This window comes from Nothoprocta perdicaria, unplaced genomic scaffold (genome assembly GCF_003342845.1).
Source record: "Nothoprocta perdicaria isolate Ctin4 unplaced genomic scaffold, notPer1 scaffold_58, whole genome shotgun sequence".
NCBI lineage: Eukaryota > Metazoa > Chordata > Aves > Tinamiformes > Tinamidae > Nothoprocta > Nothoprocta perdicaria.
In genome coordinates, this window is record NW_020455843.1 from 2,812,840 (window position 1) to 2,839,653 (window position 26,814).

Here is a 26,814-nt window from a genome sequence, read left to right on the forward strand (position 1 = left end):
TTCATTATGTTCTCCTTTCAGAGGGGAAGTGAATTTCAAAAGTGAATTTCAAAACCAAGATGCTTTTACAGATGGGCAAAAACGATTAGCCTACCTGGTTCAGCAGCGGGCAAATCCTTCTTCAGTTTCCACTGCTTCAAAGGCATTCAGCTGCATTCCCCTACAGGCCATCACACCACATCTAACAAAAAATTAGCATATAAGGAGGCAGAGAGCAGAAGCCTTTCTGGGAAGCAATCCTCCAAGGGAGGACCACTGAGAATCAGGCCGTATCTGGAAAGATCTGTAGTAAACGCTACTATGTTCTGTGGGAAGCAAAGTTCTTTTCCCAAAGAAGTCAGACACTTCCACTTTCCTTTTACATCATTCCTCGTATTGGTTTCCATAGTGATCTTTCCAGTTAACAGCAATGAGAGATGAGAACGTGTCCCAGACAGGAACAGCTCCAACTCCTCAGTCATTCTCCCRTCACCGCCTGATTAGGCAAATTTCTACCTTGATTTTCATCCTCCGTAGTCAGGCCTCCAAAAACATCCATTAACAAGCAGAAGATTCGCATCAGATTTTTATATATATATATAAGGGTCCTTCAAAATGGCATTTGCAGTGCAAAAGGTARAAGTAATGGAGAACATCATGACAGAGTTACTGAGAAATGTGTCTGAACAGTGAATAAGCTTTTATTAAAGCACTTTTAAAGCACGAAGTGTCTTTCTACCCCACTCTTCTCCACTGTTTTCTTGCCTCGTCAACCTGACCACAATCCAGACTCCTACCACAACCCCAACCTGCAGACAAYATATCTACAGGTAGGCCAAAACCAAAAACCTGTCATTATATTTACTCTGCAGCGAAGAAAGGGCAAGTGAATAATGAGAGAACTGCATCAAAGCTGCTTTCAGGTTCCGGAGACAATGCTAAAAAAACAAAGAGAAAAGTCAGAAGCATATTCAGCATCTGCATAATAAAAGTTGGTGGAATATGGCAAACGCAGACCAAAGAGCATTGCTAATTGAACTAGAACACAAAGCCCGCTCCTCTAGGGTCCCACAGAAGTAATTCTGTCCTCTTTAAACACTAAATTATTGGCAGAACTTACCCTCAAAGTCTTTGCATAGCAGTGGATTAAAAGATGACTCCATTCTGGAATCAACACAAGACAAGCATAATTTCCTGCGACTTTGGAAAGAAGTTCTGCGTGTTGGAACCAATGACTTCAAATTTCAACAGTCTCCTTCCACAGAATTATAAACACTGGATGCTCTGCACCCAGCTGAGTCTGAACTGACCTGACGACAACTCAGAATTTTAAAGTGGAACGAGTGTGAGTCATCTTCACTAGTATCTTTCATGGAGTAACCAAGCAAAGGATCGGTGGAAATGCTGCTAGAGGACTGAAGAAACCACCTGCCTCTTCCCTTATAATGTGGCCATAAGGATCTCAGAAGGCTCTGAAAAGCTGCAGCTCCTCCTGATTTCATCTGTAATTCCACGTGCTCACTCCTCTGGGGAGAAAAATAAAACAACCTTGCGAAGTTCTCCAAGATCTACCTTCCCCTGCCCACTTAGTGGGAAACAAGCTCAAGACCAGTGTAAAACACYCAACCACAACCTTCAGATCACACCGTCTCACATATTAAGTTCAAGTACACTTGAATTGAAACCACTTCTCCCCTAGGAAAAGGGAAAAAAAAAAGCTATTTACTGTTATCAAATGAGGAATTATGCCTATTTTTTGCTAAAGCTCTCAAGCGAACCTCTAACAGCTTACAGAACAGTGACTGCTACTTAACTTGGTTAATTTTTTTTAAAAAAAAGGAAAAGAGAACAAGATTAAGCAAACTTTTGCAGCAGCTCTTCATTTGTTTATGAAGGTTTTACAGCCTGCAGTTATCTCTACTTACATGACGATGGGAACTCCAACTAGTTTAAGGGGAGAGTCTCTACCTTTCCTTATCTGCACTGCATTTAATTACTGACCTCTATGCTTCTGTTAGGGAACACCAGACAGGCAGTGCGGACACTTAAATAAAAACAASTGTCACGTGCATTATCTGAATGTGAGACTCCCATGCACACCCCAAGGCACCAGCAGAGCCCTTCAGCTTTTTTAGGAGCATGTTTTTCATCAGTTGAAAGCTTAAATGTACTTTTTAAGAAGCTAACTGGCTTTAAATGAGCACTCAGCAAGACAAGATCTTGTCACAGCGACTCCAACACAGCTGAATTTCTTATCACATGCAAAAAGCAAGTCTTTTCAGATGCATATGAGAGGAACTGGCATGACAAACCTCAGTACCAGTAAGCTTTAGCATGCTCTGATTCAGCAAGGTATAAAAGCAGGTTTCTAGCCCCAAAGGAACAACCTGAAGGCACAGCAGCAACCTCGATCCAAATCGGTCCCAAGAAAAACCGTTAGTTCAAGGCATAAAGCTAAAAACACATTTTGAAAGGTGGAAAGCTCTAAGCAAATATGAAAACTCATCTATCATAGACATGCACTGTTGTAACGTTTTAACCCCCTCCTTTAACCTAAAATTTCTGAGGCCAGATACAGCCTTCCAATAGATTAGATCATGTCTCTAATTTTTTTTAACAATACTTTTTATGCTACTCTAAAGTCATCYTGTGTGATTTTCTTCTTTCTTGGGGCAGTACACAACAGCTACTTTAACAGCATGCGCTACCACAAGGGCAGCACAGTTGCAAGGGGATTATGTTTCAGGTAATTTAGTGGAGTCCCATTGACTTCCAAGGGAAACACGTTACTTCCCAGGAATTGAAGATCTGATTTACTACAATTCCATGGAAATGCTTAGGGTAAGCAGCAAAGCTGGGACACRGCCACCACTGAGGAGCTCAGCCAACAGACTGAAACAAAAAGGTCCATGAAATTCCTAAGGAACCTAAGTGTCAAAACTGCCCTGCCCAATCTGATGCACCATTAGAGTTGTTCTTGGAATTAAAATGCTACAGACATCTGAACTACAGAAAACTTGGCAGTATGAACACATGACAACACCGCTTGCATACACGAAGCTTTCCTCGAGTGTATTTTCCTGTTTATACACCCTGAATGTCACTCCGTCGTGACGAGCAAATGAAACCATCACTTCTATCATCACGAATCATGGTCGTATCTCTGTGCTTCATCTTTTGCCACTGTGAAGCTACTTGATTGCATAATTAAATATCATGCAGATATGCAATATCTAATGAAGTGAAGGCACAGCTCACAGAAAGCTGTATTGGTGGCTTAATTTCCATTATGAACCCATCACTGTTCAGCTAGAGGGGCTAGGAGCATTTTACAGGTACATCTGATTTATTTCTGTTTTAATTCACGAGTTTGTTATCTTTTCTGGTATTGTTGGTATGAGCACCAACAAAWGCCCTTTTGCCTATGCTATAGAGGGGAAATCTCATTTCCCAACACAGTAAAAACAAATATGTCCTGATTAGCCTCTCCTGGCTAGCACAGCAGGGCAGCAAATGGAAGTCACAACCCATCCACTCTTCCAGGTGCTACCATGGTCCAACTTTACAGCTCTTACTAGTTACCTTATGAGTTCTTATGCTTTCCCTCAGAGAATTTAAGTACGTCCAGTTTCTTCAGGTGCAGTCCATATGAACAATGAACATGGTTCCTGTAACGGCTGCTACAAACTGATTCCATGTTATTTATTTTTTTCATAATACAAAACAAATCCGGTTTCTACATTGAAATTGGAAATAAAAACCATAACAAATCATTGTTAAAAACAATTTATAATAAATATAAAAGTTATTCTAAGCAGGTAATCATAAATATATTATGATGCAAATACTTGCAACCTATGTATACTTAGAAGTGCAGAACACTACAAACAACAGCCATTTACTTAAGACTTCAATTCACGTTAAAATCCTGATCCTTAAAGCACTTATTAATATGGCTGATTGTATTAGTACAAAAATGACACTATTRCATTTCACAGAGCATGTGTTGCATAAGTGTTTACTGCATTATCTGCTTCACAATCTCCTTCACAGAGGAAGGCACTAAATTTACTGAGCGTAAAATGTCTTTGTTGAGCACCAGATCCTTATCAGTTCCATGGYACCTTCCTCCCCAAGACACGGTTGGTGATTTTCTGTAATGTAAAGACAAAAGGGCAAGATGTCAGTAGGAATCCTCTAAGAACAAAACCATTAAGCATTAAGGTATCATTGATGAGTTTTCTGAAGAAAAATGACTGCTTATACATTCTAGGACAGGTAACGCGGCCCAGTTGTTTCCCCAAGTTGTTTCAGTATGAAAGACASCAGAAAATTGGCCCAAAGAATCACAGCATAACTTGACAACTTGACTTTGGTTGACAGACTGTTTCCCCAGGCAACCAGGATGGTTCCACAAGTTTCCTTCCCCTTCGGGATAGGGGACAGCTCACCTGAGCTGTCTGTTCCCCATCTTCCAATACAGTTACAAAGATACAAGAAAACTAGGAGAGATGCAGAGAAGGGTAACAAGAATGATGGACAAAATCAAAGTGTTTTATATAATAATCAAATGAATAAATCAGGACTCTCTGCCATGGCAGTGGATGAAGAGGGAACGCATGACTAAAAGGGAAGTGATGATGGGCTACACAATCATAAACAGTCTGAAAAGGGAGAAAAAGAAAAGTGATTCACCAACTTTAAAAAAAAAGTTAAAAAAGGGAAAGGAATCACTTAAAACTAACTGGTAACAGCTTCAAAAAAAAAAAAAAAAGTTTTAGGTTGACCAGTTGCAGTCTTTTGTAGTTAAACTGGGCAAAATGCATGATCTGCTCAATCACGTTGCCAACACCATCAGTTAACATTTCACAGAGCAAATGGACAAATCCACTGAAAGTGGAAGAAAAAATATATATATATATTTATATATATAAATGTAACATATCTCAAAYTGTCTCAGCTCCATGAATCACATGAGACTCCTGAAGGGTTTTAGGAAAGCACTGCTACCCTGTGGCTCCGGCATCACGTTTCTCCCTAGGCACCTGCTGGTGACCCGTTCTTGTCACCATGAGCATTTCGGGTTGCGATATATCCCAGCCCTGAAGTTGTGCAGCCCAGAACACACATTACTTGGCTTTTAAAGAGTATCACATAAAGTGACAGCATCACCCAACTCCTCTGTTATTAATAGTGGRGGGAATGATATGGCCTCTTGCATCACCCAAAAGCAGCAGATGAAGACATATTGCAGCTCATATATAGATATATACATGAGCACACATACACACGTTGCATACTCTGGGTATATCTGCTATATAGAATAAATATATTTACACACACACACACACACACACACACGTAAATGCAATTGAGTTTTCTTCCTCCAGAGACAGGTGCTCTTTCCTTTGGGATACTGACACCTAGTGGCCCATCTTGCTCTTGTTCTCTCAAGATGTCTCAGCAATAATAGGAATAATGTTAATATTACAAGTGGTCACTGCTCCTGAATGCTAGCACTTTGTTTTTCTAGGGTATAGGAAAATACACAACTTACCCCTTYGTGGAGGTTTCTCCCATGCTGCCTATTTACAAAAAATGGCAAAGGAATCACAGCTAAGGACAAAGCCTCAGTGAGGGACTTGGGACACGGGCACCCCTCACTGGTGTGATGGGAATTCACTCCCTCCCCCTGATTAGGCTTTATCTAGACAGATGCCCAACAATTTGGGAAAGAATTGTACCTTACTAAGTTTGGGAAAGGTACAAAAGAAGCCCTCAAGAAAGGTCTGCACTAGAGTACTGACCTGCTGTTCTGTATCAAGTGTGCCCATCCCCAACAGCAAGACCCATCTCTGCAAGGACTGCACCCCTGCCTGAAACAGCTTTGAAACTATTCATGATACCAAAAATGGCAGTTTGGGAACGACCCTAAATCACCTACGTTGCTAATCTGGCTTTTGCCACGATAACCAAAAATAAACAAACCCACCTTCCTTCTCCTAGTACCCTGTGATCTCTGGAGCTACTCCACAAAATCTGTCCATTTTCTGCTTGCAYAATCATCCTCTCAGAAGCCGATGCTCTCAAAAGCACATGAGCAAAAGTCTACACAAAACATTTGCTATAGCCACAGCTATTCACTACAGCTGCTCTGTATCACCAAGAAAGACGACAGAAGATGACAATATTCCCCTCGATGAATCATCATCCCTCTTCAGATCAAAACCACACCAGTGTAAGAAACTTCCTATGGGATTCCTTCTCTTCCAGCTGACTGTGCTACCACTAAGTAGCCTTTCCTTCCCTAGGCCTGGCACCTGAGACCTTCAAGCTGGTGACAAGGATTCCAAATACACCCTGCAGAGTATCAAGTCCAAGTAATTCCAGCAACAAGCACCCACAGTCAAATTAGGCAGACACTCTGGTTAATACTTTGTGCTACAAACACTCAGCTTTAAGATCCGATTACTGCTGTTCCCAAAAAATGACTAACTCCATTTACTCCAGCACTGGTGGAAATATGCAAAGACCTAATTTTTTCACAATTCCATGTGACCACAAGGTAAAAAAATATTCCAGGGTAAGACACTTGCCAGGGTACTTACTGTTTTATAAAGCTGGGCTTTTAGCCGGTATGACTTGTATTCTGATTTTCTCTTCTCTTCCTCTCGCTTCTTCTGCACTTCTGGCAGCTGCTCATAGATCCTTATGGTAAATACAAAAAGTCAAAGATAGTGACTTAGAAGAAAGGAATTTATTAATATAAAAACATTCTATATTTGGTTCACATTCTGTTAAATGATACTAGCCAACTACAATGGAGAAAAACTTAGCCAGGGGCTTACAACTGTCACAGAGGAAGGGTGAAATACACAACAGTTGTGATACTGGAAATTCTCACATCCCAGTAACACCTTTTCCTTACTGCAGCACTCTTTTACAAGCAACATTTAGGACATTAAAATGACCATAAACCTGCTTTAATTACCTGATAAAGATTCAATGTCATCACTACACAACAGCCCTACTGTTTAGAGGATGTGTTGTTTTTGAATATGTTTATTCATAAATAGTAATACATTTGACAGAAGAATTAACTAATTTAAGAATCTTTTATATCCAAACATTGCTCTACCTTGGCCAGTATTTTGCCTKCCCCATGGCTGAAGTGCTCCCACAGCAGAGCCAAACAAAAGATGCTTTGAACTCAATAAACGGTGAGCAGTGCTCAGCAGGGAGCTAGCACACTGCCAGTCCCTTCTACATGCTACCACGTGAGGGCTGGCAGTCTAGTGCTCCCATTCTCTTCCCCATATCTCCTAGTGCTTCCTTTAATATCAAAAAGCTTTTTAGTTTCGTCGCAGTCATTACCAAGACCCACACAGCTTCGAAAAGCCCRTGGTTTAGGGGAAGCAAAAGTGAATCATGTCGAAAAATTTCAGCCCCAGAACACTCAAGAGATCACCCTCCTTTCTCAACCTACAGGTTTGATATTCAGCAAAGGGAGCAAAAACTATTGCAGAGTCTGTCTTCGTAGCGCTGTATCTTTTAAGAGACCGTTTTGTTCTTCTGTCACTCCGGTATCATCCACTGCACAGTTACTGTTGGCACTTTAAATGGTTTAAACACATCTATGCCATCAACTGGTATTATATCAAAGTGCTTCGACACATTCCACTTCAAAAATTGCAGATCAATACAGCCCACCAGCCCGGAGCAAGGAGGGCAGCTTTGACAGCCGTCTCGATGCTAATTCCAGCAGGGAAGCGAGTGGAACCGGCAAGGCAAGCGAGGGAGGCAAACGGGAGCCCATTTGCCCTGAGTGACTGTTTAGTCAGTACCCGAGTGGGGTGTCACTCACGTTTCAAGGAGAGAAGGACTAGAAATTAGCTGGAAAAGAAAGCAATGGGAAGGGAAAAGTTGCACGTAACTCAGCAGCTGAGCTACCTGCAAGGAATCAAGCCCAAATCTCAACCAATTTCACCTTCAATCTAATTKCCCAGCATTAGCTGGGAAATCAGTTTTCCCATCCACACTTGTTTACCAGTCCTGACTTCCCTGTAGAATTCATCAGTTTTTGTTCCTCAAGAGCAAACATTTATACCAGGAAACACTTTAGAAGGCCWTTTAATACTGCATCTATACTTACAATTGCCATTATATCCTAAAATACAGCATCTGAACTCTTTTTGGTGACCTACCTTCCTGTGCATCCCTGCTTTCCTACTCTGTCTGCAGCTGCTTTTGGGAGGCCACCTTTCCTAAAAATGTTACTGTCCACGTTACCTCTACAGAAAAGAGGAAATAAATCACATTTTCAATGTTATTTTATTTCTCTTTCAATTTGCTGGAATAGCAGCAGAGGGTGTTAGGTCTTCAAAAGTGCTACTGGATGTGAGAGGGGGGAAGAAAGACCTGAAGATTTCAGGATTTGCTTTAGTACCAGCCCACCATTCTCTAAATGCTTCCACCACTCTGGGGCACCCCTCAGTTAAAGATCCACTCACTGATCCATCCTATTTTTATTAGTGCCAGCTAATTTGCCGTGAGAATCTCGATTTATACACTCCAAGGAAAAAGAAAAAAGCTCCTGCATTCATCATACGTGTGGATGTCAAAGGATGGTACAGAATAGATTACTTCTCAGCTCCACCTGCGAGCTGGAGTATGACAGCAGCATAAAAAAAGCCACAGAGTGTGACTGCCTGAATCAGTCTCCATAGAAATCCTGCTGATTTTGGTATTCTGAAATCAGAGGTCCTGAAAACACGGGAGCTCAGATAACATCAATCATACGCTACAAATGATCTGAATCAAAAATCTTTCCCTTTCAATTAAAAGGTGTGGACAGGCACTCTTCACAGAATTTCTATACACCCCAATTTTGTCACCTATTAATGTCCTAAAAAACCTTAAACACCAAAAAACTGCTGAAATCGTGTCCTGTTTGGAYTCTTCTACCAGATAAATACATATTAAAGGGTTTATTTTATACATTACCTATTTTAACATGTATTTTCTAGAATCACAGAATAATTTTGGTGGGAAGGGATCTCTGGAGATCAGTTAGTCCAACCTCCTGCTCTAACAGGACCAACTTCAAACTGAAATCAGGTTGCTCAGGCCTCGTCCTGTCGACTTCTATCTCCAAAAACAGAGATTTCAGCACCTCCACCAGTCCCTACTCAGCATTTAACCATCCCCTTTGTGAGAAACCCATTTCCCTGCATCCAGTCAGAATTCTCCCTCCCTGGAAGGGGCATCTCTTCTCTGTGCAATTCCCACAAAAAGGTTGACCTGTCCTGGGAAAAGACCCTGTATTTGTCACTGTCAAACTCCACGAGAGAAGTCTCTATTGGTCACCGCAGTGTCCCTTTGGTGCTGCACAAACCCTTTCCATCCCACGTGCTGTCAGCTCAGCAAAGCCCCAACGCTCAAGCTGCATCCCAAACCTTACACGTCCCTTGCCTCAGGRCACGTTCTTGGCCTTCGCTGCTGTTTTCACATAACAACTCACATTACAAGCCAACAGAGACAAGTTTCAGAAGCTTCTGAYCTTTTTTATTTTGGTATTTATTCTGCTTCCTAACTAGAAAGYCTCCAAATCTCTTCCTTGTGCCTCCTCTATCATTTCATAATCCAGTTGCAATAAATCCTTTTTTTTTTTWTTTTACCTTCATACACYATCTCTGCAGAGGCAGCACTTAAGCAAGCAGCATGTTTTATACACAACTGCTTCAATCGAACGTAAGGTAAAGGATAGCACAAGGCAGCTTTCTTCAAAATTAAAAGCCTCCAAATTCCTTCAYGGGCTACCATTTTAAACATTAAGCTACTTGCACTTGCAGAAATGGTACCTCACTTCCAACACCAACTACCCAGGGAGTTTAACACAGTGTGTTATGTTTGACACCGTACACATGCTCTAGTGGCCTGTATCCTGTCCTCTCCCTTTGAGATCCACAATTTGGACAGTTGGCTGTAGTGTCTGGATTGCAGACATGCAGCAAAATATCCAGGTATAGTTACAGAAACTCTTTTTTTCTAATAGTCTTGTTTCTGGAATTTTCTTAGCACGTGCTTTCTTCCTCTGATAAAACACCTACATTATGCCCTGAAAAAGCTGAGTTATCCCTAAGGCACASTGTTTTACTTGCAAATACGATGCATCCATCTTTTCTGCCCATTTATTGAGGTCACTTACTACCCAAAACAAGATTTTCTTAACCTTACTTTTTGGATCTTTGAACCATTTCACTCTTTGGAATCGTTCTTCTCTTCTGTCTGGTCAGATAACCTAAATGCAAGGTTTTAAGATAAGAGAACAGTAAATGWGTCTACTTCTCACAAAGAATACTATTGCAACAAACTTACTCCTTTTTAAGGTATGGATTCTTATCCATATGTAAACGAAAATTTACATTTAMAATTACATTTCAGTAAATGAAAATAATTTTATTGGAAAAACATACATTTTTAAGCATACACAGGAAATTCATCAATTCCTACAGAACGTGAAACAGTATAACCATGAAGTACCTCTTTCAGCGAGCAGGCAGCTTGCATTCCTGTGGCCCTTYCTTTTCTCAGGAGGATTAAACAGCTGTTCTCGTTCGCACTGCAACACACTCTGCATCTTTCTCTCCTCCATGACCAGCTTCAGGCGCTTTACACGCTCTCCAGAGCGGGAGATGAAGTCAGGGCGATGCAACGCAAGAGCCTCCTAAGACCAGATGACACAGAACAGTCTAGATTGGCCAGGACTTCCCTTTCAGGCTGGAAGAAGTTAATCAAAACATCAAAGCACTGGGGAGGAGGGGGAAACACTTCAAAGAAGCATTCAGTGTAAAATACAAAGTCTTGCATCTTTAAGGCTGGGTAGGTGCTCAGGGATCTGAACATCAAAGTATTTGTCAACAACCTGAAAAGTAACTAGATGGGAAGAAAAGAAAAAAGAGGACAGCTAAAATAATCAGCCAGGGGAACACAAACTTCTCAGAAAAGCACAGCAAAGCTGAGATAGAGCTGGGCACACAGAGCAAAAATGCTGCAATATGTTACAGTCTCCATCACTGTAAGGCAGTGGCCGTGTCAGTACACACACTCCTTGCACTGTATGAATTAAATCCCATTTTAATCACACACTATTTACACCAGGGAGGCAAATATAGCTTGAAACTGAATTCTCTCTAGTTCCTGAAGCCATTTGATTCAAGCCCCTAAAGTACTAGACTAAGTCATATACATTACCTTCTTTGCTTATGGCAACCTGGCTGTACACTATATGATAGATAATTTTGTTTCGGTTTCTTTTTCTTTTGMATATGAGTGGGCTCTAATATGTTGTCTTTGAATGATAACAAAGGTGAAAAATAAATAAATAAATATAAATAAGGACAAGATTTTCTTTTCAGAAGCTTCAGTCACATGAAGTGGAATTTCTGTCCTGTGAGGGTGACAGAGCCATGAGATTGGCTGCCCAGGGAGGCTGTGGAGTCTCCTTCTCTGAAGATCTTCCAAATCTGCCTGGATTCAACCAGGTGCCCTGTGCTCTGGGTGTCCCTGCTGGAGCTGCACTGGATGATCTCTAGAGGTCCCTTCCAACCTCAAGCATCCTGGGATTCTGTGATTCTTAGGATCGCAGAGCAAAGCCAGCAGCCTGTACCTGCAGCGTCAGCCTCACGAAGGGCCGTGGGGACCTGTTCTCAGCACCTCCCCCCGGCAGGGCCGCGTGSTGGGCGCTGCTCTGCTGCTGCTCCTGCCCGTTCCGCTCCCGGAGCGGCTCCCGCCACGGCTTCGTGCTGCTCAGTGGTTCAAACCAGGCTGGACCCGGCCCAGAGGAGGCACTGGAACAGTTTTCTTTCTTAGATTCGGATTTCAAATCCTCTGCTTGGGCAAGCCAGGAAACTCCTATTAAAGACAGAACAAAAGGAAATGAAGACTGTGTAGACAACACATTTTCCTATTTTCCCTCCCCATCTCCATCCCTTCATTCTCAAGAGCTCAGCTCAAGCAATAGCTGAATACTGAAGAGACTCATTCCAGCAGTGCCACTGATTCCAGGGGGACCCTGTATCTGATGCCCTTGGCACGTGCAAGAAGGTCCCTTTGCCAAGTGTCAGAAACCCCCCAGGTTTCTACCAAACACAATGTTGGAAAGGCACAAAATGGCTTAGCTTGCAAACTGCTCTCTTTACAAGAACAGCAGCTATCAGCAATAATACTTATTTAAGGCATCTCAGTGACGTCCCAAACTCTGTGACTCTCTATAGATATTTTTGAAGGGCAAATGCTTCACATTTTCTGAGTGTTAAATATGTATACAAGAATCACATTACTCACAGTTTACATATATAATGGGCCTTGAACACATCGCCCAGTACTCTGAAGAGATATTCTAAGTTTTCTAAATTAAACTGGTATGAGAGAGAATGATTCGTCCCTAACAAGCATGATGACTAAGGGTAAATATTTTAAAACATTTAATTAGTGACTTTGGGCAGGGGGAGAGGAAATGGAGGGAAAAAATCCATAAATAAATAAATAAAGGGAAATACAGCAAAACAAGTGACATTTCATCACTGGAAAAAAGCAATCCTAGCTAAAAGGGTAAATCAAGTTGGGTTCTTCCAGTACCATCATCTTKTTCTTACTCCAGTACTGCTTAAAAAATGCTTGTTCTGTGAAGCCTCAGTACATGAAACAGTAAGTCAAGCTACAAGATCYACATGATGACCATTTTATCTATCTGATTTCACTTATTTATTGCCTCCTATTTACCACCTTCACTGCTTACGTCACATACGAAAACTAGATTGAAAATGACACCATAAGGGAGAACGAAGAGAACCTTACTTGACAGAAGTGTGTTTAAAATTAATTATAAAAAAAATTTAAAAAGTGTGTTTAAGATTAATGCGACTACATTAATAGTGGAGACCACTGTGTTCTAGCTAAGCTTGACCTTGTGCTTTGCTGGTTGCTGTTGAGATACACATCTTTTCCAGTCTATAGAGAAATGCATTTTGCACTGACCTTGTGGCAAATGCAGCCTGCTCCTTTTCATCTTTTTGTCCATACAAAGACTGCCCGTCTGGCCCTTCTGTTTGCCCCGGCCTCCTGGTACCTGCTGATCTGTGACCACACCAGCTGACTCTCCAAAAGCACCAGTGCCACAGAGCCAGGGTTCCTGTGGCCGTGCACTCGGCTGGCTGCATCTCGGAGTTGGAAAAGTCACACCAACATCCCGAGTGTTCTTTTTAGTGGCACTGCTCACAATCTCCAAGTCTCCTGCAGTTTAAAAGGAAGAAGTCACATCTKATTCTGGAGCAGCTGTTACAATATATTAATCACCCCCTCCTTCCTCAAAAAAATGTATTCCTCATTTTTAATCAAAATGAAAATGCCCACTGCCATAGGCCTTTATCTCCAACCCCGATCAGCACTTTTTCCCTTAGGAGATCTGACAAAAATAAAGCATTCCTTGGAAGTACTTTAACATCAGCGTGTGTGACATGAATAATGTAGAGGACAATTTTAAAGCAAGAAGTGAAGGGTGTCTTTCAAGGACGTGATACAGAAAGACAAAATTTTTTATATTCTCACTTCAAATTCAAACGATTTTACAGTGATTTGAGATAGTTTCTGATAACCTGAGTGAAAAAAGGGATGGATGTCAACTTGGTTCCCTCTGAACAAGACAGGCACGTGGGGTGGAGAGGAAGATACCAAACTGGAAACAAGTGTGGAAAATAAAGAACAAGCTAGGAAAATAAGCAGAGGTCTGAAGATCCAACTTCTGAAAGAAACAGCCATTACACGACTGCCAGTATGGAGCTGTAGGGCTGCAGGTTTCTCTGACAGGTCCAGAAATGCTCATCCAAAACTCAGCTTCATCTCCAAAACAGAGGGTTTGTCCACAACACCAAAAACACTCCAAAGAAACATAGAGCCAAGGTGTTAACTAATATTTAAAAGAATTGTAATGTGACTTTGAAAGCACATAATGAAAATATTTTTTTTGCTGCAGCTCATTTGCCCATATCAATAATTCATTACTGCATTTTTTTTAAACTGATGAATAAAATTAAAGTTTTACTCAGCCCTGTGATGGGAACTTGAGGTACAAATTAAAGGAATGGAGAAATTGAAAACTGCCACCAGAAGCAAAAGCCTGAATGCAGGACTACACTGGCCAAGGACCAGCTCACRGCTTCAGCAGAGTAGTAACACTGGTTATAGTTGGTGCTCATCACCAGGAATAAACAGACTTTGGAGGAAGATTTCCAAAGAAATGAAAAGCAGAAGAAAATACACACAAGTCTGGTCTGGAACCCCAAAACTCACCTGCTTGGATACCTTTGTTTAACATCCGTATTCGTCTCTTGTTGCTAAGAGCAGAGCTTGGTCCCCAAGAGCTACTGCTAGTGGAAGCTGAATCGGGTGAAAAAGCAGCTGCCTTCTAAGAAAAACAAAACAACACACCCACACATGTAAAAGCCCAGAAAGTCCTAAAAATGCAACKGAAAAGAGCCAAAAGTAAGTTTCCAATAGCAAGCAAGATCAAGATGAGGTATTTAACACAGGCTGATCAGTGTTTCTTACCCAATACCCAGCCTGGACTTCATTAGCACACACTAATTCACTTGCAGCACCCAACCCTAGCAGGGAGGCTGCCTGTTTCCTGCAGGTCAGAGCTTCCCGGTGTGATCAGATTTGGGGAGCTGCTGAGCATCCTCTACGGGGCACAGGACAATGGGGACCGGCACATCTGAAGCATTTAAAATGTGCTGGTTATGGCAGGGAGAGCCTGGCTGGAAGGACTCGCACTGCTCTGTTAGCTCCCCGTGAATTCGGGTTCTGCACCATGGCCGTGAAAATACACAGGGTGCTGGAAGCACAACCAGTGCTCCTGCTCTGGGTGATGCTCCGCATGCAAAGTGCACTAGGCAGAGAAAATTAAACTCAATGATAATGAGAACGGCAGCCCCGTGGCAGAGCGTGACCGTGATGCAATAATTTTATAGCCACTTAAAACGTCACGTATTGTGTCTGCAAGGGCCACGCACCTAGAGCACGAGCTCTGTCTTTGGGCAGAGAGCGGCGGGGCTCCGGGAGCGGCGCTGAACAGCGGGGGCTCCCCAGGCTGCGACCGGGGCCGCGCAACGGSGACCGGGCCAAGTTCTGCAACACCGCCCAATTTCCTTTTTAATTATGGAACTGATCCTCCCATCATAGCAATTAGCATCCTATTAGGAACCCATAAAGCAAGCAACAACGGGAGGAACAGAGGTTTCTTTTTTGTCTTCTAACTGAACCTCTGCTATTGCTGCTTCAAGGAGAAGCAATTTCATCTCAACATTAGAGAGGGGCAATTTCGACCCTCCAACATCCAGCCATTGGTCTTGGTTTTCTAAAACCTCCGGTCTTTGCTTTCCTAAAACCTCTGCAGCTCCGGTACAGGGCACTAGATCGTTGGAGACATGCACCTTGGAGCTGAAAAAAGCCAATTTCAATAGATGCACTCGGGAACCAGGAGGCTGAAGAGGATGCAAGGAAAAAGCACATGAGCAGCCTCACAGAAATAACTATCAGCAGTCCCTGGCTCCCGAATATCGACAGCACATTCTATTTGGACTGGAATATTCCGTGCGAGGCTTCCACAGCCCTTCAGTAGTTAAATAGCACAACCTTTAGCTTTGTACCTGCTAGCAGATGGCAGCGTGAAGAGTGCTTTAGAAATAACATAAACTGGAATAGATTAAAGCCGCTKCTGGGATGGGTCCAGCGCCTATAAATAAAAGCTGTAATAGCGTTTTCTGGGAGCAGAGCTGACAATAGGTTCTCATTAAAAACTGAGCTACCAAATGCAAAAACTCAACGCGAGCAGCCTGGAGGGTTTGTGCAGGGCTCCTGCTGCACGTGAGTGTCTCTTTAATCCACAGATATTTGCAAATACAAAAAAAAAAAAAAAAAATGGGTTTCTGCTCTTACACAGCAGAGAAATTATCAATGTGTCGATTTTAAGTTGAAGTCTAGCGTGTTTGTAGCTAAATTTTTCTCACCCTTTTTTGAGGGGGTTCCTGTGTCTCTTAACATGTTAAAAACAAACAAAAACCCACAGCAGGTAAGTGCTGCTTTCTACGAGGCAAACAGGTTCCAAGCAACCTCCAGCATTACGAATAATAAGGTTTTATTTTAGTAGAAGGGATGTGTCGTCTCATGGGTGATTTTAAAATGCAAAACAAGGGGTTGCTTCTCCAAGGCCTAGGAAGATACTGCAAGGTTTGGGGTAAGAAGTAGAAAAAGAAGTAAAATCATCTCCTGAAGAGTATCATGAAAGAAATGTAGGATCCCAAAGGCCATATTTAGAGGGTCACTGTTCTGACCGACTGTCCTGATGCTGCAGGCAGTGTATGACAGTTTTATTTCAATACTGAGAGGGCCTGTTGTTTTCTTCCCCTTGAGCAAGYTTTCAGTAAGTCACTTGGCATAAACACTGCATTTTAGTTGTTTCTATTAAAAAACTAATTTATTTCAGTGAAGAACTGTCATCATTAGTAACGATGACAGCCCATTTCTGGTAAAGAACACCAAAACTTTGTGACTTACTATAAGCCTCAACTCCATACTGAGGTCCCCTTTTGGGGAATCAACTTTTCATTTACCRCTGTCAGGATTGCTAAAAAGCAGAGCCTTTAAGTAACCAACAATCAGACACAGCAGGATCCTGCTTTCCAAGACAACCTCCCAGACAAATAAGGAGGGAAAAAAAAATGTAAACAAAGGGAAAGAAAAAATATAAACCAAGGAAAAGAACGCCGGGTTGATGACATAAGAGATTTTGATCTCCTCCTTATACCTGGAAAGGCAGAGCCTGGTTTGCTTTTGAGTTACTTGCATCAAAGCCATAAACCTATCAAATAAACAACACTCAATAGGAAATATTAAGCATTTTCCTAATAAAAACTCTACTGTACACAATGTGTATGTGTAAAAGAATAGCAGAAGTTGTCTTGTGATCATACCTGCATCTCTTTCCTYCTCCCCTGTCTCTCAGAAGCCTCCCTAGGATATTCTGCCCCCGTCACGGCGCTGCTCCACTCATCCCACTTTTCCGAGCGATTTTTCTGCTGATCGATGGCACAATAAAGCTGGGACAGCCGTGGGGACACCCGCACCCTTTCATGCCCAAAAGCCCTGACCAGCCTGGCAGTGTCGATGGTGGAAACAGAGCTGCTCCTCTCGGTCTGCGTGGCACTTTCCATCTCCGTGGGGGTCATCGTCTCCCACTCGGAGGTGGTGGAAGTGACCACAGTGCCATGATCTCTGCCAAGCCTCGTCTCTGAGGAAACCTCACTAGGAGTTTCCAAGTACTGCTGGTGCTCCAAAATTTTATCCATGTGACATATAGTCTTCTCTCTTGTCCTATTTTCCCTGAACTCAGCAAGCCTATTTTTATCGTGGTTGATACGTGGTCTTTCTTCGCCGTGTGCTGCATTAGGCTCTAAGTTACTTCCACACGTGTTCTTTTCCTGAAGCCTTGTTTTCTGCTGCTCTCCTCCCTTCCTTCTCTCTTCAGAAACATTCCTGCCAGGCTCTGTAGGTATCAGCGTGTGCTTAATGGGGTTCTGAAGGACTCTAGCCAGCCGATCAAGGCGTTCTACAAGGGACAGCTCACCAGCTCTCCTAAAATRGTGGTGCTGGTGTCTCCTCTGGCACCGCAGAAATTTAGTCCAGAGTTCATCTAAGCTACCACTAGAATGGGTTCTCTGTTTCACCGGAAGGTCTGTCTCCAGATCCTTGTTCAAGTCAGTCATTCTGGTCTTTTTCTGTTCTGCTTCTCTTCTGGCATGCTGAAATAGCTCCTTCCCTGAAGTTTCCTTCCCCATGGATGTACTAACGGCTACATCCTCATTCCTGCTGTAATCTGCTTCTGCAGTTAGGGGAAGGAATTCATTTTCATCCTCCTTCCTACGACGAGCAGAGGAAACTGGCTGATGGGGCTGTGTCTTTCTCCAGTTCTGGAAAGCGATGGAGGAAGGTCCAGTGTGTCCTGGGCCAGAGCCCTCCTCCGAGGCCTCACTCTCCGACACCGAGTACCCGTCGTCCATGGGCATTGGAGGATGCAGGAAGAACTGCGCCGACCTGAACGTGGAATGACTGGCTTTTACAGGCTTCAATTGATTCAGGCATTCTAGAAAGGAAAAAAATATTTGTATATTTATTTTTCTGTTCCCTTACATGTAAGTAGGTAGCAAACACGGAGATATTTGTCTTAAGACTCTCCAACCAYTTAAATAGGTTAAAAACAGGGATATCACGTTGCCCTCTCCCAAAATGCAATTATTGTTGAATGGAGTCTCAGCATTAACACCACTGCATGAATAATATTTTTGATCACTTGCTGCATACAATCCAAGAGAATATTGCTCCCTCTGAATCTGCAGGAGGAGCCAGATACGCTGTATGGAACTACTCAGGTTCCAAGTTCGAGGGGGTCTTCACTTCTATTCTTTTTCTTAGAAGATATTCTATTCTTCATAGAAGAAGAACAGAAGTTCTTCTACTTCACTTCTACTGATGTCAAGTCAGCATCAGGCAGCCAAGTCCATTTGCCCCTTCACTCGCGTGTCCTGGGAGAACCAGCACCCCAGGACTACGTCAGGACACTAAGGACATTACTTASAGCTACCTGGGAAGAGCACTACGTATTTAAGACCAATACCACTTCTCCTATCATTCCTAGAAGGATCCCTGATAGCTTATTGGAAAGATCCAACCCTGCTTTGCTTTTAACATGATATAAAAAAAGCTTAGTCAAAAGTAGCAATAAAAWCCTTCCAGAAAATACTACTATCTGAAGCTTCCAAGGGCCACACATAGAAACCCAAATACAAACTCATCTGTGTAAATGCAGCATGTGCAAGCAGGAGCATGCTGTAAAATCATTCCATAAAATCATTTGTCACAGGTCATATATGTTTCATGTCATGTTCCTTGAACAAATTAGCTTAATTGTATAAAGATCTGTAAATGCTGAAGGCAGAACTGGAGCTCCTAGTGCCAGCAGGACTGCAAGCTCTTATGCTTATTGTAAGCTCTCCTYCTCCTGTGCCACTCTACCCACAAGGAAGTTCAAAAGATACATTAGAAAATATTAATAGCCTTAATCTAAATAAAAGAATGAATGCAAAACAGTGCAGTCCCATTTACTAATGGTGACAGCAATTAGGAAATGGGGAGCTATCAGCAAATGCATATTGATCAAGTGCCATTAATGGCATGGACCACATTCAAATCGTTCTTTCCCGAGCTTTGCAATATTCCCCTCTCTTCTCCTTCAAGCAGCCTTCTCTTGTTCTGCTCTAGGATTGAGATCTACCGATAACRACCAATCTAGAAACTTTTTTTTCTTCTTTTAGAGCTAGTTTTTGCTGTTGATTCTACAAATGGGCAGCAAGCAGTCCCACAATCACATCTCTGCCTTCCCCAGGGAAGAAACACCCTTCTCCTCCTCAGGAACCACAGGCTGAGCCCTCTAGGCCCCAATGGCAAAACATGATGCAGGATAAATACAAGCAGGGACTATAAAATCATGACAATTTGGTTAACATTGCTTCATAAAACTTAGTTTTTAATTTGTAACTGTTTTCCCTTTTATTTTATGCACCTCTTTCCTTCCCTTTCTCAATAGGGGCAATGTTAGTGTCCTGTCAAGATTACGMACAGCCCCTCCAGGCTCACAGTTACTGACTTGGTCCTTGCACAAGGTTAATATTCACCCACCCATGTGAGAAGATTCCTCTGCATCCTGCTGACTAGGAAGACTAGGCTTGGGAACGTTATGCAGAATTGTTGCTATTTCCATATTTTAATAAAATTACCAATAAATTGGAAGAGATGCAAGCACAGGAAAAAAAGGAAAACAAAATAAGCTTCTATAAAGAAACATTAAAAAAATACATAACTTGCATAATTTTAAGCTCCAGACAAGCTCTGTGGGTAGAAGCAGTCTTTTATTAGACCAGCTAAAAATATAGTTGGAGAAGTCAGAGAAGATTTTAGACATAGGCTTTCTTCAGAGCACTTGTTTCACCTTCCACCTATGCTGGCTGGTCTCACAGAAGATTCTCTCTGCTTACAGGACACAACTAGACAGTTTTATCATCAACAGCTGCATTCCCTTGGATTTATATCAGGGGATTCAGACAGGTATCTATCAATCCGCTCCAACGTGGTATTTTATTTCTAGATCCAGTTTCTTAAGAGCTCATTCCTATACCCACACTTTCTTCACCTCTAGCCCCATGACCYAAACACTGTGTCCTGGTTACCCTGAGCAAATTACGAAAAATGTTTTTCTATTCTTCTCTTTCTGCATCCCTGTATTTTATAAATGTTCACAGATAATTATTTCTTCTATAAGAAAAAACATATTAAGACAATATTGTCTTTACTGTTGCACACACTCAACTACTGAGCCCACAAGCACGTAYTGAAAAAGTAAAACTAACTCAAGTTCAGCCTGTCTTAGGCTATCAAATATTTTAAATCATCTTCTGGGAATATCAGAAATGCATATTCATTCTGAASTGAAAAGCTTCAAAAAATCCCTTCTAAAGTGCAGATTTAAAGTCACCAAAYGGTTTTGCTATGGATACATCAGCGCAGCTCCAGGAAGTGACCTACAGGTATATTGTGCTGGCTGCTTAAAAAGGACAGCAGTAACTGTCCTGAAACACCCCCCAAAAATGCATCCCACAGGGCCCTGCATGGAGCAGGTTCATGCARTGTTCACAAAAATAAATGGGCTCCAGGGAAATTGCATATGTGACTCCTATAGCAGGACGGGAACCCTCCAATTCAGAATCCTCTAGCCTGTTTGGATCTTTCTGGTGCCATTTCCCATCAATGGCCATAAGGATATTATCTCCTTGCATAGTATCTCTTTGTTTAATACAGCACAAACTTCAAACCCTGTACTGGGCACTAAACATCTTTCACTGGTCTCCTACTAAAGTGACTTCTGCCCAAGGACCAGATACAATCCTCACTGAACCCAACAAAATCCTCATTCCTCCTCACGTTAAAGGATATTTATCAGCCACTCCATGGTGCAAAATGGGGTTTAAACACATCCATCAAATGCAGATTTAGCTAGGCCATGGTTTACAGTGTCAAAGTTAGCAACTAGCTCAGTATAATTTTATTTTACAGCAAAAAGCAGCGTTGCCCTAAAGTAGGTTACTGCAGCTATAAAACCTGACCTGCCCCCCTCAGAAACAGCATCCAACAGGGCTAATGGAGGGAAGAGATACCTTGGGCAATCAAATCAAGACTTGGGTAAAACAACATTAGAAATATCTGACTGGCATCACAAGGTAACAACACAAGCCCTATCACATAAACACAGCCATCCTATCTGCTTTCGTTCATCATGAGATTTCTGTCTTTTTCTATATTTGCATCATTTTCTACACTCCAAAATAACTCAGCGCTTCACAAACTTAATATTGGGTGCCTCAAAGCATCTTACAAAGGCTCCGTTAAGTGGCGGGGTCACTGCAACACTAGCAAGTACTAACACCCAAGTATTTTAGGGTTGGGAAACAGAAAGGAGGGGAAGAGAGAAAAAAGTAAATTTAGTATCTTCAGACAGAGTATCAGCAAATCACGAGGCTGTAAATGACAGTTCCCAAAATCTAGCTCTTCTGCTCTATTTTTTTCATGCTTGTGGATATGGATGCAAAGCTGAACACACACTTTAATTACCTGAGGCAACCTCCAGTGGCATCATTTGCTTCTCAGTCCAGGCTAGYCTGGGCTTGGCCTTTTTACTAGAGATTCCTGCTTTATGCTTAACAGCTATACTGCCTGGAGGATTCTCGTCCCCTAAACCAAGTACATCTGCTGGAAAGCTTGGAGGAAAAGCATCCTTTGATCCTGCAGAAAAGAAAGCAACAGTTACAGGTAAAAAGAGGAGGCAAGCAAGATAAATGCACACATTGCACAGGGAGAGTGTGTGAAGGCAGCTCTGCATTCAGCTGTTAGTGGCAGTATATTCACCAACCAACTACCACGACCACTAGTGAGCAAATTCTAGTAACTAACAGCAGGAGACATCAATTTTACCTTCCCTACTAATGAGCACTCATTTCTACTAACGAGAACATGACAATAAAATGAGCATTAGGCAAACCAGCTAGGGAGCCAGGCACAGGACTTAAGTCCAGACTTCCCTCCATTAAAATTCCAGACATTTTCATCAACTGATGTAAACAGCTTTTTTCTGAACTCAGACAAGCGATGGAGAAAGCTGCAAGGCTACAGCAGATCTGTTTAACTCTTGAAGAAGAATCCTAGACCATAATGGCAGGGTTCCCTCAGCATCATAACTGTCTCCTAAGAGTTAGAAACCTAAACTGGCACCTAACTGATTTAGCATCCTTGTCAACACCACCTGGTTACATTCAGCAGACCTGTCTCCATTTCCTTCAGCTACTGCTCGTGAAATCCTCGCTGCAGCAGGGAGCTTAAAACCTCAATGTTTCAGTTCTGCTGTACATCTTCTAGAAGCTCGAGCTGCCTCATCTATATGTTGTACCTTTACATTTAGCACCATCGTTCCTGCAAAATGTCACAGACTCATCACATTCATGTCTCATTTTACCCCTATTACCACAGACAGACTAGAAAAGGTAATGAGGGCAGACACATAAATAATTCCAAGCCCAATTTATGGCARTAATGACTAACCTGTGCATTTCCTGTCACTTACGTCTACCTACATCCCTGGGTCAGATTTGTCAAGAACTGGACGGCTCTAACATGAGTTTTGTCTATAGATAACTGTGGATGTCAAAAAGTCCCGATCGACAGCAACCTGAAAATAAGAGCTGTAATGCTTAAGCAACATTATGTTCTTTACATATAGAGAAAGAACTAAATATGAGAGGCTGGGGGAAAGAATCAGAGATGATCTTCTCCTCCACTTAATGAGGAAAGCTTTTTATTGGGAGTGAGGGGAAGTTAATGTGTATTTCAAACCACAGTTACAAATGATACTGTTTAAATCTGAAAGCAATTTTCAGCACCAGGAAAGCTATTACCCAAAACTCACATTACATTATGCAAGTGCTTCAAAATACACGCTTACCAAATAGGGAAGCAAAAATGTGGCAGGAAGTAACAGCAAGCAGGGAACTATTAAGAGTTATCAGGCTCTAAGACACTGAGCCATGCATTTTTCCCCTCCCTCTACTGCCAATGAAATGAGAGTAAACTCACCTTCAACATAGAAAGATTCATAGATCTTTATATTCAAGTGGTGTGAACATCAACGCACTTAATCTAAACTAACAGGACAGAACAGCTCCGAGCTCAGCTAAGACAATTCCAGATATGAAACACAGGTATTTAGACACTGTTCTGTGATTCAGAGATTCAGAGATTTCAGAGATATTCTGTGATTCTGTGATTCAGAGATATTTAAGTACCTGAGCGAGAGCTCTCAGCAGGCACTTCTGAGGAAACTGGGGACATTTGGGGCACGGCCTTCGGATAAGGAACATAATACATCCCAGTGCTTCCCGAAGGTTTATAGGGCAGCAGTAGCGGCTGACCTGCCGGAGAGGAAGGCAAGGCAGGGAACAGAAACAAGGCTTTAATCAACAAAAGATAAAAGGTAACAGATCAGGACACCCGGAGATTAGAGAAATATAATTTAAGTTTCTTATAGAATAATTAATAATTACTTAATGAACACTCCCCCCTTCATTAAAAAATTGATCACCAGTCAACTAGATAGAAATCATACCTTAACTCATCCATAATACTGGAAAAGTACGACTTGTAACTAGTTTTATATTAATCATTTTATATTAAGTTAATAGATATAAAGAAAGTCCTGTATATTTTAATTTTTGTTCTAGTGAAAACACGGGTGTGCGTATTTTCTCCCTAACACCTGTGCAAACAAATCAGCTTGACTATGGAGGAAATAGTCAGATAAGTCTCTTGGTAGCCCCTAAGCAATTAACTGCATGCAATTATCTAGTAATTAGATTTTTTTTTTTTTAAAACCAGATCTGTACATAAGTTTCACTCCCATATGAACCTGAACTGAACCACAAGCTTTTGACCAAGCTTTCTACCCAACAAGTCTGTAAAGCCCAAAGCTTCTATGAGCAACCTTAAATATCACTGAGAAAATTCAAGAATGTTACTTTCAAAGAGAAAAAAAAAGTCACTCAACCTCCCCTTTTTGTCTATTAATTGTCTCTTAAAAATCGAAWAAATGGAAAACTACGTATACATAGAAGATGCTTTAATTTGCTCACCCCCCTGCCTTGGAWGAGCAGAAATCCTGTTCGGGCATGAAGCTGCACAACTGGAGACCTGATGAGCTTTCTGGAGAGATGGCTGCAGGGTGGCATTTTCAATGTCTTTAGGATTAATATAAATTTCTGACGAAAAGGTTGTCTTTTCAGGACTTTCTGTTGTTATCTGAGTGGCAGCATCAGAGGTAGTTTTCCCATTTTCTTCCAATACTACAGACCTGAAATTATTGTTCAGATGAGATGCCTCTGAGCCCGGAGCAGTGGCCTGTGGTCTCTCACAGCTTGGTTGAAGAAGAGGCTTTAGCTCTTGCCCTGCTGTGTTTGCAACAGAGGAAAGCACAAGGCAGGAATCTGCTGAAGATACTGGGACTGGAAAACTAGATCTTTGATCTGCCAGGATAGGGTCAGTACTTGATAATTTAGAAACAGCATCTAATGAAATTTCTGGTTTTGAACACACCCGTTGAGGATCAACTTCAGGCTTATTGCCCAGGCTCTTCTCATTTTCAGTGTTCAGGTCACCACACAGCTCTGAGTTAGTGCCCTTTGGGGAAAGAGTTATATGGACACAAGACAGAACCTTCTTAGTTGGGGATGATGGGTACGCAGATGTAGTGGAGAAAAGCTGATTTGGAGCCGAATGGCAAGACATGCTGGTTTGCTCTCTAGGAACCCCTTTTTGAATGAGAGAGACCGTGTCTGAAGGATTTTTCTCCTTTTCTAACAAATTAACATGGTCCTTCAGCAAATCAGTTGGTACAGCTGGACTAGGACCTTCTGTGTCCTCACCACGTTGAATGCGTCTGGGTGAGCTGCTCTTTAGAGAATGGAGTTCATGAAGTCCACTCGTGTCTTGACTGAATCTTACATTGCCGTTGGCTCTCTGGACTCTGGCGCTACGCCTGTCTGATTTGGTTGCATCTCCAAGCAGAGTTTCCTCAATTTTTTTTGCAGTACATGTCTTCTCTTCATGGCTATGGATGCTTAAAGAATCCTGATCCAATACAAAATCTTCTTGATTCACCCCAGTTCTGCTCTTGTCAGCAGGAACACGGTGAGACCTGCCTTTGTCAGCAGCAAATGCAATCTCACTAGACAGTGAACCAGCAAACACTGCTTCTTGAAGTGTTTCTTCAAAACTTGAGGGAGGACAGATCTTAGATCTTGCCCAACGTTGTTTACCATGGTCCTGCTCCTCAGTATCTGCAGAGCCAATCTCCAATGGCATTACCYCATCAAGACCATCTCCAGTAAGGCTGCTGCCAAGTACCATGCAATTCAGTGGTGATGGAGAACGTTTTCGGGATGAAAAAGTGATAGAAGTAATTTGCTTGGTCATTTCTTCAGAAGACTTTTCCACAGACAGCTTCTGAGCTGGAAGACGTATTTCCTCCATCTGTGTATCAGAAGCAGCTGGAAATCTCATTACCTGGGTGTCCCATTCCTGCTGCAAGGGAGCGTGAAGACCAGTGCTGGCATCAGAATGACTAGTTGCAGCTGCCTGATGTTGGGGTGTTCGAACAGTACTCGAGGATTTGAACTGTGCCTTCCTCAGGAGGCAACAGTCAGAGGGATCAGCCCCATGCACTGGCCTGACTTGCTGTGACCTAGACTCACAAACATCCTCCGTCCTGAACCCTCGTGCATGGCTCTCAACAGGAGAAGTTCTGTTGCTCGAAGCTCTGGAGGGCTCTCTGTCCTGTTCCCACTTCTGGCTGTACTCAGAAGCAGTTTCCAAAGCTGGAGCCTAAAAAAAAAATAAAAAATAAAAAATAAAAATAATAAAAAAGAATCCTCAAAGGTTACGAGGACATTTTTCTACCTCTACCAAAATCAGGTTTTAAGAATTCAGAGGCCAACGCTGTTACTAATCAGGAGCCTGCCATTATGAATGAGAATGCAATTTCTCTGAAACTCATCTTTTAATGCAATTAATTAAAAACTTACCGTCRTAAGTGCCAGCAAATTAGCTAATACGGTTCTGATGCTATAACAAACAGCAGTGACATTTATAATAAAATCTTTTAGTTATGTTTTGTGAGCTAAAACGTTAATAGCTCTCCATCAGGCTGATTGAGATGTAAATACTTGAAAATATTACTCCACTCACAGGCAAACAAGCCTGGAACTTTTTACCTTTCCCTCAGTTTGCTTCATACACAGCTGGACATTGTCATAAACCTGGTTCCTGCTGTAGCAGAAACTGCTTTCTGGATAGCTTCTGAATCTATCCCCCCAACCTAAGCTCAAAGTGATTCAGACACTCTCCACCCAACAGCTTTGTAGCTTCAGAGATTTTTTTTTTTTTTTTTTAATTAAGCAGCCAATTATTCACATAGTCACAGAAACATTCAGGTTGAAAGAGGCTCCTGGAAGTCCCTAGTTCAACTTCATGCTCAGAGCAGGGCTAACTTCAAAATGAGAACTGGTTGCTAAGGAGAGCCCCAGCTTTGTCAAGTTTCAAGCATCTCCAAGGACMGAGGTATTATAT

General features: G+C 42.1%; 1 protein-coding gene across 1 annotated transcript in view; it reads right to left on the reverse strand.

Annotated features, from left to right (window-relative positions):
- Window positions 1-3,736: 3,736 nt before the first annotated feature.
- The window catches only part of ALMS1 (ALMS1, centrosome and basal body associated protein), a 55,128-nt gene continuing 32,050 nt past the window's right edge, over window positions 3,737-26,814 (reverse strand). The window contains exons 11-21 of the mRNA XM_026048855.1: window positions 24,324-26,070; window positions 23,481-23,606; window positions 21,757-21,927; window positions 17,010-18,178; window positions 14,329-14,443; window positions 13,018-13,272; window positions 11,648-11,892; window positions 10,522-10,705; window positions 10,216-10,279; window positions 6,588-6,687; window positions 3,737-4,133 (exon numbers count right to left, since the gene is read on the reverse strand). Of these exons, the coding sequence (XP_025904640.1) occupies window positions 4,089-4,133; window positions 6,588-6,687; window positions 10,216-10,279; window positions 10,522-10,705; window positions 11,648-11,892; window positions 13,018-13,272; window positions 14,329-14,443; window positions 17,010-18,178; window positions 21,757-21,927; window positions 23,481-23,606; window positions 24,324-26,070 (4,221 nt within the window). The 3' untranslated portion in view covers window positions 3,737-4,088. The remainder of the gene's footprint in view (window positions 4,134-6,587; window positions 6,688-10,215; window positions 10,280-10,521; window positions 10,706-11,647; window positions 11,893-13,017; window positions 13,273-14,328; window positions 14,444-17,009; window positions 18,179-21,756; window positions 21,928-23,480; window positions 23,607-24,323; window positions 26,071-26,814) is intronic.